Below are 18,899 nucleotides of genomic sequence, written 5' to 3'. Positions count from 1 at the left end.
AGTTTGTCTAGGTGGTACAGGACGAACAGTCCCAACAGCTGACATATCGTACTGCCCAGAAGATATCCACGCAGGTGGTCGTCTGTCCCTCATAGATCTCCTGGCAGGTACTGGAGGTGTATCTGGTGTTTCAGTATGCTCGACATCAACAGGTGTGTTCTGCTGTGGATCAGCATCATCAACTACTACCTCCGTTTCAGCATGGGCGTCCCCAGACTGAATTGAAACATTTTGGACTGGCTCATCTACAGTAGATTCCTCAGTGAGTGTGGATTCACCGTCTTCTGTATCCAGTGCATGGTGAAACACTTCAAAACTGTCAAAAGACTCGTCCGAAGATTCATCTGAAGACTTATCTGCAGTGTCATGTCTCTCAGCTGTTGTCTGTTTACGTGTCCTGGGTTTCGGTTGTGGTCTAGTCTTTTGTGTCTGTACTGATGAATCGTCTACTGATGGTCTAATAAATCCAACAGGCAACAGTAAGTTCCTGTTGAGTCTCTTTACACATCCTTCTCTGTCCTCTCTGATGACTTCAAACACAGAAATGTCTGGATTTGGCTGGTCTAACACCACATATGGCACATCCTCCCATTTATCTGCTAATTTGTGCCTTCCGTCAAATACAACTATCTTGACAAGGACTCTGTCTCCTTTCTGGATGGCTGCACCTCTGACACGTTGATCGTAGTTCCTTTTCTGTGTGGCTTGAGCTTTCTTGGATGCTTCAGCTGCAAGTTGGTAAGCGTGTGATAACCTGTCACGTAGATCTTTCACATACTTCATGGTTGGCAACTTGGTTTCCTTCCGCAAGCCAAATGCTAGGTCGATTGGAAGTCTAGGATTCCTCCCGAACATCAAGAAGTATGGTGAAACTCCAGTGGTCTCATGTTGTGTGCAGTTGTAGGCGTGAACTAAAGGTGATATATACGCCTTCCAATTAGACTTCTGATGTTGTTCCAATGTTCCGAGCATGTTGATGAGGGTACGATTGAAGCGCTCGCACATCCCATTCCCCATCGGATGGTATGCTGTTGTTCTGGATTTCTTCATTCCAATCAGACGACTAAGTTCTTTGATGATGTTACTTTCGAAGCATCCGCCTTGGTCAGAGTGGATCTTCTCAGGAATACCATAATGTAGGATGAAATTGTCAAAAAGAACTTGTGCTGTTGTTCGAGCAGTCTGATTCTTCGTTGGGATTGCTTGAGCGTATCTGGTGAAATGATCCGTGATAACCAAAACGTCCTGGAATCCTTCTTTGGAACGCTCTAGCTTTAAGTAATCCATGCACACCAGCTGAAGGGGAAACTGTGTCGTAATGCTGACGAGTGGAGCTCTCTGATTGGTAGGTGTTTTTCGTCTTATGCATCTTCCGCACTGTTGTATCCAATTCTCCACATCCTTATCCATACCAGGCCAGTAAAATCTGTCACGGACCAGCGACATCGTCCTGTCCTTGCCTGGATGGCCCATGTCGTCGTGGAGTGATTCAAGTATAACACTAACATGTGCAGATGGTAGTACCAGCTGAGATTTCCTGTCGTCTCCAATCATGACATCTCTGTAAAGCACGCCGTTCTTAACAGCAAGGTGAGCAAACTGGCGCAAAAGTGGTGTAGGTCCAACTTCATCTGATGTAGGTTTGCGTCCTTCTGTGACATACTTCACAAATGGTAGAATGACTGGATCCTTTGACTGTACAGCTGCCCAATTTATGATGTCATCATCAGTTAGTTCTTCTTCCAGCGAAGGTAGTGCATCTGGGTTGACAGCCAAACTCTCGATGTATGCTCTGGGAAGGTTGGAGTTGCAAATGGTCTGAACAGACTCGATAGAGATGACCTCTCGTTTGTCAGAATCTGTGCCTTCTAATTGCTGTGGTATCCTACTAAGTCCATCTGCATCTGCATTATTCCTGCCTGGACGGTAATGAATCTGGAAGTCAAAAGATGATAATGATGCCAGCCATCTGTGTCCAGTAGCATCGAGCTTTGCTGTTGTCAGCACATACGTCATGGGGTTATTGTCTGTCAAGACGGTGAACTTGCTGCCCCAAAGGTACTCTTTAAATTTGTCGCAGACTGCCCACTTTAACGCTAAGAACTCTAATTTGTGTGGCGGGTATCGTCGCTCTGCTTTGGTGAGTCCCCTGCTAGCGTAGCTTATCACTCTCTTCACACCTTCCTGTTTTTGGTATAAAACAGCCCCTAGAGCAAATCCAGAAGCGTCTGTATGAAGTTCGTATGGGCTGTCGCTGATGGCATATCCAAGTATTGGTGCAGTCAACATGTGATGTTTGAGCTTCTCAAACGCTTTGTCTTGCTCAGTACCCCAATTCCATGGTTTCTGCTGTTTTGCCTTGGACTTCTTGGTTCCTGGTGTCGGCATCAACTCACTCAAAGGTTGGCTGATCTTGGAAAATCCTTTGATAAATCGGCGGTAATATCCAACAAAGCCAAGAAATCGTCTGATGTCTTCAGGATTGGTTGGTTTCGGCCAGTCGTGAACCTTGGATGTCTTCTCTGGGTCTATTTCTATCCCTTCAGCTGATACTACATGTCCAACATAAGTGACCTTGCGTTTGAAAAAGGAACACTTGTCAGGAGCAAGCTTCAGGTTGGCTTCTCTGAGACGTTGGAACACACGTTGAAGGTTTTCTAGTTGCTCTTCGTAAGATCGTCCAAAGATGATTATATCATCGATAAAGATGCAACAGATTCGAAGGTTCATATCTGACAAGCACTCTTCCATCATTCTCTGGAATGTTGCTGGGGAGTTGGTGAGTCCAAAGGGCATTCTATTATACTCATAGAATCCTAACGGCCCAACAGTAAAGGCAGTACGTTCCTTGTGTTCTTCTAGGATTTCTATCTGGTGGTATCCACTTTTCAAATCTATGGTACTGAAGAAAGTACTTCCAGCAAGGCAATCAAGTAGTTCTTCAATTCTTGGTAAACTATAGCTGTCTTTCCTGGTAGTCAAGTTCAGTTGCCGGTAGTCTACACAAAGACGAAGCTTTCCACTTTTCTTCCTTACAAGTACCACATTAGATGCCCACGGGCTGTGTGATGTTCTAATAGTTCCCGCTTTCAGAAGTTGACGTAGATGTTCCTTAACCTCGTCGTACATGGTGGCTGGTATTCGTCGATACCTCTGTTTAAAGGGTTTGTCATCATGAAGATCAATACGGTGTTTCACTGAAGTATGTCCAATATCTCTATCATCTTTGGCAAATATGTCTTCATACTTCTTGATGAGGTTAACTCCTGCATGAAGTTGATCTTCTGTTAAGTCGCTTTCGGTTATCTTCACTTGGTCAAGAACAGGTATTGATGAAGCTGCTGAAACATCTTTCTGGTATTCGATAGACACTGGGTGTAATTCACATAAAATTGCTTTCGGTGGAATCGTGATAGTTCTAGTTGTCACATTGGCAATCTGTATGAAGATGGTTCTTGTGCTGCCATATTGATAATCAATAAGACCTGGTTCCACTTCTAAGTCTTTCCAATTAGGTTGACGTTCAGATGAATGTAGCATGGCTGGAGTTGGACCATATGGTATCTGTTTATCAATGAACGCAGGAAACTGTGTACTGGTATTTGGTTTGATGGTAATAGGAGTTATTGAAGCGTTCTTCACTACCGCTAAGGTGTTGTTGTTGCGTGTCAATTCTCTTTCTCTAAGTGTAATTGATCGGAAGATCAGATACCATGGTGTTGTTATATCGCAGGACTGTAGAAATCGTTGTCCATGATGTTCTTTGATGTTGTCATGGATTACCTGCAGTATGTTGGTGCCAAGTAGAAGAGGTACATGTGCATTGTAATGGCTGTCAGGTACCACAAGTAGTACACATGGGTAGTTGGTGTTCTGATTCAAAAGCTGTAATTCTGCCTCTATAAATCCACTATACGGTAGCTGTTGTCCTTCGGCACATTCTATATCTAACAAACTGCTGATGTTCTGAAGTTTAGTTGCCTTCATATGGGTGTTGTAATAACTATTACTGATGGCTGATACAGTAGATCCAGTATCTAGTAGTGTCTTAACAAGTTGTCCATTAAGCTTTACTTCAGTCTCTGTCGGTTGTCCAAATAATCCAAGTGGTACGGTCTTTTCCTTTTCTTGTGTAAGACCTGTCGTTGAGTTGTTCAAGCCTAGTGGCGGCCCTGCTCCATAGGCTTCTGGCGGTTTAAATCCTTGTGATAGGGTGTATGCAAAGTTCAACATACGATACAACATACAAGCTAGCACTCAACAAAATAATGTGCTTTATACTCATCACTCTATTAAAAGTGAGCAACGGGTTCACGTAACTGAAAAGTGTGACACCACTTTGATCACTTGATGTTAACCAAAAGAAAAACAAAACAAATTGCAAAAAAAAATTCTAAGTTATTCTAACAAGTTTTCAATGAATTTTTTTTTAACTCATACACATTGACAAAGTACAGTATGACAAAACAGTACATGCAACATATAAACATAGAATGAATAACTTATGATAGTTACCAATGCACACTTTTATCCCGTTGATATTCTAGAAAATTGCTGCTTTTCCGTCGTCCTCGATACTGACACTTCCGGAAGTTGACAAAATCATTGTTCGATATGACGTAGAAATGTTTTATGTTCAGATACGTATCACTATCTTTGACGATTCAGTCTGTGTGACGTCACTTACGAAATAGAACTCAAACACTGAATAGGGAATTCCCACAGGTAAATGTAGACAGGTAGACTAGTCAATCAATACACAAACTATCGAACTTCGTTACGATGAAAACAAAATCACGTTGGGCGCCATTCTGTAATCGTGTTTTGGTTGGCATTAAAACACAAATCCCAGGTTGCAAGTTCTAGTATTGTTTATTAATCATCGTAATATAGGAAACAATGAAAAATACCCTGTAATAATAAATAACCATCGTAAATACATGGTATGATCAATATGCGAATTATAAAATGTTCAAGGTGATCAAAAATAGGAAAAATAACAATATTTTCCTTATAATCTAAAACTAATTACGAATATGTCTTTCGTACATAAATATCCTATTTTAAACTCTTATTCAAAATGTATAGATCATGTAAATAATATCATGTATTATATGCATTTGTTAACTACACATATAAATCAATCTCACAGATATTAATCTGTGAATAAACAAATAATTGAAAATAGTAATATGTAAATACAGACAGACATACGTTTTTTCTGCAGTAACAAATAGAGCAGACAACATGTTAAACAACGCATAAGCATAACATACCTCACATGTTTGTGTAAAGGCTGTGTTTCCTATGGCCTTCAGTTTCAGGACATCACTATAATATACACCTGAAGTACCAATATTTATACCCATAAATATTCAGGTCATATGAATTACTGAATCAATATAGTAAAAATAGTTATCTCCCTTCCATTCACATTTTTACCAGAACTGAGCAGTATTAAATTTATTCAGATTGAAATGATTTATCACTCACTCATACATTTTATCAGAATTATGCTAAATCCATATGAAATTATGCATTTAAGTTATTTAAATGTTTTTAATCAGTTTTATGCAAATCTTACTGTTACAATAAAGTTATTTAGTTGAAACTGTTTAAATCTAAAGTTTATTTAAGATTTTCAAAACACTCTAATCAATCATACAAAGCATTCAAACTCAATCACCAATTTACTGCATAAAGATCATTTATTCTCCGGATTTAAAGAATTGAATGTTATAAGTACTAAATTATTAATAAGAAACAAACCTCAAATTAAGATCGGCTTTATCACAGATAGACAATCCAGGTAAATATAAGATTTTCCACTAGACAAAAAATGGCTTCTTCACTCCTTCAAAACCTACAGTCAACTACCCACAATCACAAGTTCCCGCCAAAAGATAAACCAACCAATAAGAAACAAAGAAGGAGTAGGAATATCTGAGTAATAAGGATATAGCAGACTACAAATGTACTGTAAAGGAGTAACATATAAAATTACAATTTCAAGCAATGAAATTGATAAAACTAACTTTAATTGAATACAAATCACACAAATAAATCACATACAGGGATACATGACTACTAACAATAATACATTGTTCACAAATACAAATTGATAAAAATACAGCTATACCACATATTCGGTATCATTGTTCTGTTTGTTTTTTCTATTGTTTAGCACTAACCCTAACCCTTTACCCTAATGCTATCTCTAATCCTTTTTTCTGTTTGTTTTTTCTATCATATAATCCTAACCCTTGACCTTGACCCTAACTCTAATCCTAATCTTTGCTGTGGTTGTTTTTTTCTATTGTTTTAACACTTATCCTGAGCCTGAATTTTACCCTGAGTTTAATCTTTGCTGTGGTTGTTTTTCTATCATCTCATCACTAACCCTTGACCCTAACTTTAACCCTTATCTCTAGTGTTCTTTTAGTCGTTTCCATATTGTTGTATTTCATTTTCAATTATTCTCACCATGTTTCTTACACTAGCTCTAACCCTAACTCTAACGCCGACTCTAACCTTAACTCTAACCCTAGCCCTAACCCTAATCTTTGTTCTGGTAGTTTTTTTCTATTGTGTTAACACTAACTCTAGTGTTCTGTAAGTCTGATCCGTATTGATCTGATTCTTCTTCTATTTTTCTCACTCTAACCCTCACCTTAACCCTCACGCTAACTCTAACCTTAACCTCGACTCTCACCCCAACGCCAACCCTTCACGCTAGCTCTAACCCTAACCCTAACTCCACCCTTAACCCAAGCAACTCTAACCTTAACCCTTACCCTAACTCTTTCTTTCTATGACTTCATTTCTATTTACTATTTATTGGTTTTTGATGCATCTAGTAAATTGCGTTATTTCCCTTTCTTCTCATAAACATTTGATAAATAAAAAGTATTTGTTACGCATCAATAAAATATCAAAGAAATAAAGTCATAAGTTTCCGCCTCATCAGTGCAGTCTGACTCTACTGCTCCTTTACAATGATACCCTGATTAATATGAAGTCTAGAGATACGAATTCCGATAATTGTGATTGACGACGGTTCTAAATTTTTCGACTTTTGTTTTGTCTCGGTAAAGACAACAAATAAGGATGATCAAAAGAGGCCATGAAGATCGTTGGTAAATAGCCAAGTAAACGAATGTGTAGGCATGGCAGTGGCAACATGGACAAACTGAACCGTTCAACATGAAATCGAACGTATGATGCTTAAAAACTATATGGTTTGTTAAGCAAAAATCACTCGCCATATATAATACCACTTGTTTATTCCAGGTGACAAAGTTGGAACAAACTATGAAGTTATATCCAGGAGTAATCAAGGGAACCAAGATTCTGTCGGAAATCAAAGAGTAATTAAGGGAACCAAGGTTATAGCGGTAATCAAAAGAATGTAATCCAAGGGCAAAGACCAGACATGGAAAACAGACATATACAACAAAGAACATAAAGTAACTAAAATCATACATACAAAGTAAAAAAAGCAAATGAGCAACTCGGACTCCACTAAAAACTGGGAGCATGGACCAGGTGCACCGGTAGGGTAAGCGTCCTCTGCTTTTCTAGAAACACCCGCCGAGTTGCTCATAAAAAGTCAAGTCCGGGGTAGACGAAAGAGGAAAGGAAAACTATGGCACGTTGAATAAATCAGTTGTCATGGCGCAGATGGATACACCATAACGATCCACGAGTTCATGATGACGACCATAAAACTTCAGTAGTGATGACTTCAATCTTGTAGCAACATAACCCTGTTCCAGAAGCCTATTTGTTAGAGTTCTAGCGCGATACAAAAAGTCTGCGTAGTTACGGCAAGCTCTGGCATAACGTATGAGTTGTGATATGATCACTCCATACGCAGGAGCCGAAGGGATGTTGCCACAGATGAAAGGAAAGTTAACAATGCTGAATGAAAAGTCATCACGTTTGCCGTAAAGTTTGGTCAATAGTTTTCCTTTACTATCGATTTCTAAGTGTAGGTCAAGATATGAGGCTGACTTCACAGTGTCTGTAGTATCCTTTATCTCAAGTTCTTTTGGGTAGATGCGATGTATCAAATCCCCGAAATTAGGATTGTTTAAAGATAATACGTCATCTATACAGCGGAAACTGAGATTGAAGGATCTAGTCAAACGATATTTTCTTTCTGATCAGATCAGCTATAAAGTCAGCCTCATAAGAGTGAAGGAATAGGTCAGCAAGTAAAGGAGCACAATTTGTTCCCATTGGAATGCCGACCGTTTGTTGAAAAAACACGTCCACCACACTGGACAATTATGTTGTCGATTAAATATTTCAGCATTTTGTAAACATCTTCCTCTGTATATTTGGAAGAATCTCTACCAAGAACTATATATTTGTATCTAGGTGTACCATCTTTTTTGGAAAAACAACGATGTATAATGTTTTTAAGTCGGGATTTTAACTGAGTATGGGGAATAGAAGTATACAGTGTTGAAAAATCAATAGGTTTTAATGCTATTATATTCTGATAATAGTTTGAACTGATTGTCTCCAAAAGATCTTTCGAATTTTTCGGGATCCACATTGAATTAATACCACTACGGGAGTAACAAGTGTTGTGGTAGGACTGTAGACCCTCTTTGGCAGTTGTGAGTATAGAAGTTAAAAGTTTAGAAATAGGTTTGGTGGTTCATTTTGCAGATCCATCTATGAAACGTTGTTTGTATGGATTCTTGTGAAGTTTAGGAATCCAGTACATAGACGGTAAATCACAATCATCGTCCTTGGTAGAGCGACCAAAAGACGATAGCACAGATTTATGGTTTTCCACAATCTCTTCTTTGGAGAGAGTGGTAGCAGTGTAGGTCCTATCACTGCTATTATTTTCTACGTCTACCTCTGATAATAAACATTGGATATAAAACGTTTTGTAGACAAAAACAATGTTGTTTTGGGCTTTGTCTGCTGGTACGACAACATACTTGTCATGTATAGTAGACAAAGTTTTTGCTACATCGGGGTCTTTGAAAACTGATGTAGCCTTGGCACTCGTTGACCTACTTAAAACCTTCATTCGTTTCAAAATTAAAGACCTCACGATCTTTAACCACTCTGACAAAGAATCAATGTCTTCTTCTCGTTTTATCCATTTTCTTGCATAGTCCTCGACGGCATCCATAAGAACTTTAAAGTTATAATTCCAATTTATGGAGCGTGGTTCACGGTACTTGGGACCTTTAGAAAGGATATTACGCAGATATTTGTTTTCGATAATGGTTAAATCTCCCGTAACGACGTGACCAGAAGGACCATATTTGAATGGAGAGGTTTTGCAAGAAGTCAGGTGGTTTAGCCTTGAAGTCCTCAATCTCGAGGTTCTGCAATAGCCTTTTATAATTGAAAATTTTGGATGCGATGGGTGAAGTATAGGAATATGAAATAATTGGTATGGATTTGTCTTTGAAATATGGGGGAATTTTGTTGGTAACGTTTTTGTGATGGAGGGTGTTAGCCAAATTAATTTCATCTATACCTTTGTTGACAAACGGTAGTAGAAGAAATGATCGTTTTTCTTCATCTTGACTTTTCACACAAACTGGTTTAAAGAGTCTGTGGAAACCAATATCCAAAATAATGGCAACAAGTCTGTATAATGATGACGTGGGGTCAGAAACAGGAGTGCCAAGACTTGTTTTGTAAAGGGAGTGTAGTAGAGTGAGAGGTACAGAATAAAATTTGGTTCTAATGTGATGAAGTCCAAGAGGTTTTTGTATGAAAGGAAGGAGACCATCTATGGAGACATCATGTAACTTAGGTGACGTATAGTGGCGATGGCCATGACTCCTTTCCCGTCTTGGATTTTTGTCAAATAAATTCATCACATTTATGTTATTGTTCTATTGGCTTGAAAGGTTTCCTATACTTTTAATGTTGTCATTGCATCCTTAAGGTATTGTAGTATCTAGTCTGCGTATCCAGTACTCCTCTCTTTCCCTACGATAGTTTTTACTTAGAACGGGACTGTTCGTAGGATGGTAATTTTTTTCTAAAATACGAACTTTCATGGAGAGGATTGAATGATCTTTTTGATTAAAGTGTTGATAAATTGTCGGGAATTTGGTGGTGTTAATTCCCGAACGATGACCGTACATTCTTTTATTTAATCGTTCTCGCGTTTCTCCGACATATATTAAACCACATACGTTGCATTCTAATCCATATATTAAGTTTGTTGATTTGCAACTTAAGTCATCGTGACTTCTTGTATGGAAAGTTTTGTTTGTAAGGGAACTGGAGAAGTAAGGGTCGGTTATAAGAATGTTGCATGTTTTACAATTTTTAATACCACATTTTGATATGGTACAATGTGGTTCGTCATCGTTGTAGTCAAATATATCGTTTAAAGTGATGGAACATGGTTTGATAATTTTAAAATAGTCAGAATTTTTGTACTAGAATATATGGTCTGCAGACTGAACGTGTGATTGTGTACTTTTAGTTGAATTGGTCGGGGCACTTTCCATACCAGATGTGAGTGTGCTAAGATTCCCATCTGGGGACACCACATACTTACAAGACAACAGAGTGTCCGATCTGCTGTCAGGTTCGGACCTTTTTATACTGGGCGACGTCCGAGCCAGTTTTTCTTTCATTCCTTTTGTTAAAACCGGCATTAATTTTAAAAATTGTATTACTGGGTTGATGATGCCGTCGGGGACAAAATCCACCAGCAGACGTATCGACCCAGTGGTGTGAAAGAGTAATCAAGGGAACCAAGGTTATAGCGGTAATCAAAAGAATGTAATCCAGGGACAAAGACCAGACATGGAAAACAGACATTCACAACAAAGAACACAAAGCAACTAAAACCACACATACAAAGTAACAAAAGTAAATGAGCAACTCGGACTCCACTAAAAACTGGGAGCATGGACCAGGTGCACCAGTAGGGTAAGCGCCCTCTGCTTTTCTAGAAACACCCGCCGAGTTGCTCATAAAAAGTAAATCTTATCAGTAAACCGAAAATGAAAGTAGGTGGGAAACGGAAATAAGTTTGTGTTGTCGTAAGCATGCGTGGATATTAAGCGGCTAAAACAGTTGACAGAATGGGTAAGAAAAAAAACAGGATAAATTAATCAATTCCCTCTATATTTAATTCAGATGAATAAATTTAAGTTCTAACGACTTTCAGCTATATAAAAAAGATTAATCATTTTTCAGTTGTTTTTATTGACATGATATCACAGCACTGGCTCTACGACTATATGTATACTTCCGCAACAATAAAATAGGATAATCAGTATTTTCGAAATAAAAAGCGTGTAATTGCTGTTTTTTGTCAAAATCATTCATTATTTTTTTGCTTAGTTTTTTATCATATATTCCATTTATTTGGATTGATGCAAATTATCAAAGTTTGAGGTGGCTGAATATTTTTAATCTGTTACTGTTAGTGTTAATCTTGACTTAAGACTGCTGTTATCTCCCTTTCAATAGTATTTCAATTTTTGACCAATTAACATGTGTGTATACAACGAACTTTGAGTCAGTTTAAAAAACATATTTAGTAATCAACTGAAGTTTCTGCTCCTTTGGCTCCTGTTCCAACATTACAAATCTTACACCTGTTGTCATGTTGACTGCATTTGGCCTAAATATAAATAATGAATTTTTCTGGAATGGAAGCTAATGTGAAAGGTGTCTACAGAGGGCTGGGGTTGAGTTTTATTTTCTCTTTCAAATATCAAGGCTTTTCAGGATTGCCTGCAACAAAAAATGTAAAATAGAAAAGATGGAAAATTATATGGGAGGTAACTGACAATTTGCATCAACACGTGACTTAAGCTTTCAAAATCCTGGAAAAAAAACCTGCCTCCTTTTTCCCGAAAAGCCTGGATATTTGTGGAAGGGTAGACTAAGGTTTTGCTTTTCTGGCGATGGAGGCATCCACAAACTTAACGTTAAGTTTTCTGACAAGTTCATTTCAACATGAACACCTTATGCTAGGTCAATGATATTTGGTGTGCAGATCTATGCATTACCATCATTGCATCACAAATTCATGCCAATTTTACGCATATATCCCCGTAGCCATGGTCTGTTGACTTAGAAAAAAATATTATTCTCACATGTTCTATTACAATAAAAACATGCATACCTGGCCGGGAAAGGACATATTCCCAACTTGCGGACCAATATTTTGTCAACATTTATCTCCCTTTGTAATTTGGCAATTAAATTTGCTGCATTGTAATTCTTTAACTTCAAAACGTGAATACTAACTCCACTTCAACTGACACCAATGGGAAGAAGGAAATATTAGCTCACTGTAATTTGAAATAGTAGAAATGAATTTGAATGTAAATGAAAGTTTTCTCATTTATTTTTTTTTTTTTGAATTTGATAAAACTTAGGAATTAAGATTAGGTTTGGAGGAATCCAACTCAAAAAAAGGGGCTTACAAACTTCAATCAATTATAGTGCATGCTGATGTTGTTCAACTGAAAAAGGCCCTTTAATGCTATAGTGTCTCATCAGTTAGAAATAGTAGCCTGTCCGCCAGGCTGAGACTGCTATTTTTCGGCAGGGTTGGCTAATTTCTGCAAAAATTTATATAGCCATATAGTAAATATATTGAAAAATTGTATTCAGGACTGGCTAGAATTTGAGTGAGTTTCCTACCTTGGTCTCATTCATACATTATTACAGTAAAACCCATGCAATTTGCAAAATATGTTCTGAAAATGTTGGTTCACACATTGTGCCGCATAAAAACCCCCATAGGGATTTTCAAAAGTTGGCAGGTACAGTATGTAAGTACAATGTTTTATGGAAGTACTTGCAGTACATGTAGGTACATGGAACTGAATACACATTATGTATTGAGTTATTTCATGAAGCCAGCAAACTGAATAAGTTTGTTTTCTTATAAAAAAAATAAAGGTGCTGAGTTTACTCTACACAGTTTAATAGGATGACATGCATAATTGGAGTAAGTATTGTTTTTTTATGATTGTACATACATGTACATGTCTGTAGTACAAGCACACACTAAAATAATGAATGTAGCATTCGAACCGGTTTTAAACAGGAAAAGGGTGTGACCCACGAAGTTCATCTTGGACTCACATTTCCAAAAAGTGATGAGTTCCAGGACTCGCCATGTAAAAATCCTAGTGAGAACCCTGATTTTGATGCAAGTAAACGAGAAGCAAAGTAATTTTTCCAGCAGAAAGTTAGATTGGCATTAGACCTTTATTATCATTTCAACAATTTGCATAAAAGTTACGTATACACCTGAGTGGTCAAGATATCAACATTTATTCCACATGCCTGAGTGATATTAATTGATTCTAAGTGATTGAGTAAAAAAGTAATGAAGGAAACCAAAATTCTAATGGAAATCCAATGATTATACAGTAATCCAAGGATAAAGACTAAACAGTGAAAACAGACACGTCAAAGAACATGAAAATAAAATTACGTGTACAAAGAAACAAAAGTAAACATGCCACTCACTGAAAACTGAGAGCATGACCATGTGCACTGTTAAGGTAAGCATCCTCTGATTTTCTAGAAACACCTGCTGAGTTGCTAATTAAATGTTAAGTCTGGCGTAGACGAAAGAGCAAAGGAAAACTATGACACGTTGTGCAGTTAGCTTCTTTTTTCATGAAAAATCTTCTTTTAAAGAATTTTTTAACAGAAAAATCCATGCCTTTTTCATTATGCATATTGACTAGGTACATGTAGTTCTAGTGTCTGTATAAATTCTGGTCAATTTAAATTCCTTCAATGAACTAATCCAATGAAAGTGTGAAGTCACATTGAAAATTAGAATAGGTTGTGAATTGAACCTTCAACCTTGCAGGAATTATGGGATAAATTTGTTAGGTACATTGTACAAATGTGCATGTAGTCACAATTTAACACAGATTTACATTCTTAAAAATTTCAAACTAATGTTGAAATTGACAATGCTTCAAATATTTTAATATGGTAACAAATTTCAAAACACTATTCTGTGTGTGCTATTTATCTTGGAATGCTGGAAAATCTTTTGAGGTTATGGAGTTTAGATAAAGTTTGAGTTTAATCTGTTGTTCTTAAATGGTGGTTTGTAATTTAGCATGTGTCCATGGATATAGAATACAACACAATATGAGCAGATGAGTATTCATTTAATGACCCATTAGATGCCCTATTCTTATATCCCCTTCATATAAGTTGGGGAGGGTATGTAGGTTTCACCCTATCTGTCTGTCTCTCCGAACTTTTTTCTAAGAAGCTTGCAGTACCTTTTTATGAAACTTCATGGGATGTAATATAACTAGATGAAGATGTGCATACTGTCACAAATTTATGTTTGGACAAAAAATGTAGAAATTCTGTAAAACTTGTTCTCAAGCATCGTCAGCAACTCCTCCTCAATGACTTGCAGGGTTGTTTTAAAACTAAATGGGGTGTTAGATTGCTATATGGTGATGTGCATATTGTTAAAAATATATATGTTTGGGCAAAAATTTAAGTAGTGAAATCCATTTTTTCAGTTAAACTTGGTCTCATGTTTTGTCCACAACTCTTCCCTAGCAACTTAATGGCATGTTAGATTACCATTTTGGGATGTGCATATTGTCAAAATTTATGTTTGAGCAAAATGATAGAAATGATGGCTGTTGAACTTAAGCTTTTGATAGCAAAACTTTGTTTTATGTGTTGCCCTCAACTTACAGGATTGTTATGAAATTGAATTGGGTGTTAAATTACCATATTTGGATGTTCATATTGTCAGGAATTTATGTTTAAAGTAAATTTGCAGTTATATTCTGTTATTGTGTTGTCAATAAAAAAATTGTACTAATTGTAGTTTGGAGTTGGTTGTTTTAATTATGGCAGCAACATTTTTTGTCAAAGTGCTAAGTTTATCCCCCATAAAAATTGTGTCTTGTATGAATCGTGTGTCCAAATTGTCCACAAATGTACAGGGTTCAACAGACTGCAGAGGGTACTAGTCCCATGATGTGCAATGTCTAGTTTTCTAGGTCTATTAGTTATATTATCTTACAGGTGCATTCAATGTACCTACATATAATTTTTGGGGTGCACAAATACTGTTATTATATAGTTGTTGATGTTCCTGCTAAGACAGGGAGACACAATCATGAAGGAAGCGTCCGAAGTCCTAAACCAGAATCTAAAATGTAAATTTGATTACCTTAGTTATTGCTTATCTTGAAACATTTTAACAATAAGAATTATACAGGGTAACTAGAAAAATGAAATAGTTACATCAAAGTAAATTTCAATGTATATTTATGAATTAATTTCTCAGCTAGTCCTCATGTATTCAGTAAAAATTTTCTTTTTTTTTCATATTACTTGACTCCATTGGATAACAGCAAGTACGGTAAGTAGTCTACAATGTATTATACATTTATACTTGATAAGTGGATGTAACTTGTTTGTCTTTTCATTACAGTGTGTTAATAGTTTGGTAAATTTTGCTTATTATCATTCCCCTGCCTGAAAGTGGCCCAGTGTTTTATCCTAACATCTGTGATTAACAACACTATTCTTCAAAGCTTTTTGAAATGCTTCCATATGTGATTGTATTTTTGATGATTTTTTTTTATCAAGTTTATATATTCTTTGTTGTTGCTGGTTTTGGATTAGTATTAACCCCTACCATGCTGGAACCTTATACACAATGTATACAGTCTGGGGAGATTTTTAGGTTTTGGAAATATTATTTTTAGCTAAGGAAACCACACTTTGATTTCATCTGCAAGCAGAGTGAATGTGCTTTAAAATGAGACTATCTTACTTGGAATTTTATTAAAAATAGGGACTTGAGAGCTGAATAAGAGGTCATGAGTTAGGGTGGCCACAAAGTTTTTTTTAGAGGTAGGAGTCATTTCTCAGTCTCTAAAAACAGCAGGATTGACCCATAGTGCTTCATTTACCTAGTTTCTATAGAATAATGATGTCTCTCACCGTTCCCACAATGTCAACCCCTTATACCAACCACTTCCAGTTTTAGACCAATCTGAAGCCAAAAAAAACCCTAATTTTTTTCTCATGAGTGAGCCCTCTGGGGACCCCTGACCTTCCACTTTTGACTGTAATGAACCCTATTTGGCTTAAATGACCATCAGTGGGAACAAGCTTTTGAAATCATGCATTTTGGACTTACCTCTGGTGAGCTCCATATCTGGTGAAAAATGACAAATAATCCCCAAAAATGACCATTTTTATGCAACAGACCCATTTTCCCATGCAATTGCCTGCCTTTTGTTTGTCTGTGTTAATATGTCACATTGTAACTTAATTGGGGGAAAGTTATGACCATCCCATCATGAGACTGCATCTGTTCGTCAGTTTTTACCTGCCTTATCAACAGTTAAGGGAGGTTTAATAGCTGATTGACTCTGTCTCTCTGTTCATCTGTTGGTCACGCTTAGGGGTACCTACTTTCAGTCTTAGTGTAATCTGTAACTCGTTTAAACATTATCAGTTTTTATAGACAATGAAGACATGCACCTTGCATTATGGAGAAATTTGAATAATTTTTTGTCACTTTATGTTGTGAATGGTACTTGCAATGTGTAATCTGTAATTCAGAATTATTTAAGCATTATTATATTTATTCAAACTTTGCACAGTGATTATATACATACCGATATTGAAGATGTGGACCTCCTAACTTCGTCATTTTTTTCAACAGTACACTATATAGACAAACTGAAATGTCTGTATGGTGTATGTTGAATTATTGCATAGGGAGAGTTAATTTTATGTGTTTGTTGTTTCAGTTCATGTTTGACCTTACATTGGATGGCGAAGGCCTTATAAAACTAGTTCTAACCCCACCACAGATTTCATGTCGGAAGATGTTGGTCATTTATGTGTATAAGTGTTGTTCAATTACTTTTTAGTTTGTCATTGTTCTGTTACTGTGTGATTTTTATTTTACTTTTTAGTGTCATGATTCTGTTACTATGGATTTTGTTGTCTGTGTCTTTCAGACCTTACTTAAAGTTTAGTTTACACTTGTTAAAGACCTTTTGGTGATCTCTGAAAGTATTGTCAACAATTTTGAATTTAGATTATAAGTGGGTGCATTTATTACGTTTCACCATATTCATTCTTTTTTTTCAAGTTCTACAGACTTATTAATTAAGTGTTAAATTCCGAAATATAAACTTGTAGTAGAATATTCATATAAGGGATATCATTACTTAGGTGTTTTATTGAGTGAAGTCATCTGCAGTACATCTATGATTACATAGATCCTGGCACAATAAGTTCAAAAAGACCTAAAATTCTGGGTTAAGATTTAGTTTATGGTATAATTATGCTTATTTAAACCTACTATCAGATGGACTTGTTTAAACTTTTAAATTTTTTTATTGTGTATATAAAATACATGTAAACTACTCTGAAATTTTGTCAGAAGTCTGGTCACACTCCAATGATCATAGATTATAAGGTAGTAATAGTTACCCTAGTTTATATAAGGACTTACTGGGGGTAGCACATTAATGACCCTAAATCATTAATCCCAGGTGTTTTGGTTAGACAGCTCAATTGTTCACATGACAAGAGATAGATACAACTTTATTTATGTTTTATGTCACCAAATGTAAACACCTTGTATTTTTTTGTCTCACCTCTAAGAACTTAGTATATCATTTTGAGGTCTGGCCTACTATTGAATTGCTGAGAAGTTCATTGCTTCAGATCTGACTTCCTCTAGTAAAGAATGCTCCTACTGTTTTTGAGCTGTTAGATGTAAATTAAAATTTGAGGGTGTAGATTACTGTGGAGATAAACAACAGTTATATATATTCTTTGTGATAGTGTTTTGCCTGTGGATTACCATTTTGTTGCATGTTTTTGGGAGTATAGGAAAAATGTCACAAGTTGTTGACAATCTGCAGTTGGCTGACTCTGAGGTAAGATACTTAATTACTTCAAGTGATGAATTAATAAATGCTTAATTATGAATAACATTTTTCCAGGATTAGTCATATTTTCACGCTAGAATCATGCTACATACAGTAAATTGCCAAAGTGCTTAGTTCCTCTGATAAATCTATCACTGGCACTGTTGCAAACTATTTTTGCAGAAATTTCAACATTTTATAACTTCTGTCAGACAGTAATTAGCACTCATTTGTTAATTAATTAGACAGTTTGATAACCCCTTTTCTCTTATCTTCAGTGCACAATAAAATAGTGTAACATATTGTTTTTTTTTTTCATTAGAAAATGCTGAGATGATTCAATGATATCTTCAGGTGAAATTCATTATACAAATAAATGTATTTATACTTAAATTTGCCAAGAGTGTCTCAGCTATGTGTTTAGATACTATGTCATATCAGTACTGTGATTTTGTTACATAGAATTAATATCCTAATACAGACTGTTTCACCAAGTGGCTTTTGAAAAAGAGTAACAAAGTCACTGCAGTTTCTCTTCATATCTATGGAGTAGGGTATTACATGTTTTAAAAAAAATGTGTAATGTAATTACCATCAGAAAACAGGGACTCAAGCTTTTTTTTCTCTTTATGATATCAAGTGACTTGTAAAAGGTTTTTTGAGTAACAATATCAATCAGAATCTGGAGGATGGCACTGTAGGAAATGTGTGAAATCAATAGTGGATAGAAAATGGCTTGAGACTTGGTTAGAGAAACAACATGCCACTTTGTTACAGTGTCTCATCAATGTTAGGGTGAATTGCATGTTATACATGCTGCTTGTACAATTTACATATCTTGCATAATCTCTTGGTATAACTGCATGTTTGGAAGGTTTTCTTCTTGGACAGAAATTCTTTGTGTTTGGTTGTCAGTTTTCCTATGTATAATTAGTTGTTGCATCTGTTACAACATATGTTTCAATCTGTTTATCT

At 36.3% G+C, this 18,899-nt stretch overlaps 1 protein-coding gene and 1 long non-coding RNA gene across 3 annotated transcripts in view; one reads left to right on the top strand and one right to left on the bottom strand.

Annotated features, from left to right (window-relative positions):
* Positions 1-11,235: 11,235 nt before the first annotated feature.
* Positions 11,236-17,760, bottom strand: LOC148615708 (uncharacterized). The gene is made up of 3 exons (XR_015922033.1): positions 17,649-17,760; positions 15,065-15,172; positions 11,236-11,742 (listed from the first exon to the last, which is right to left on the bottom strand). It is a non-coding gene; the product is annotated as an uncharacterized LOC148615708 (long non-coding RNA).
* Positions 17,713-18,899, top strand: part of LOC148615707 (septin-7-like) — a 39,595-nt gene continuing 38,408 nt past the window's right edge. Inside the window, exon 1 of one of the 2 annotated variants that reach the window (XM_088582217.1) lies at positions 17,713-17,933. In XM_088582217.1, the coding sequence (XP_088438343.1) occupies positions 17,892-17,933 (42 nt within the window). In that variant the 5' untranslated portion in view covers positions 17,713-17,891. The remainder of the gene's footprint in view (positions 17,934-18,899) is intronic. The other variant, XM_088582218.1, reaches the window with a different exon arrangement.

This window comes from Perna viridis, chromosome 5 (genome assembly GCF_037379345.1).
Source record: "Perna viridis isolate PV_CMFRI_1.1 ecotype Kerala chromosome 5, ASM3737934v1, whole genome shotgun sequence".
Taxonomy (NCBI): domain Eukaryota; kingdom Metazoa; phylum Mollusca; class Bivalvia; order Mytilida; family Mytilidae; genus Perna; species Perna viridis.
This window is presented reverse-complemented; position numbering and strand designations above follow the sequence as displayed.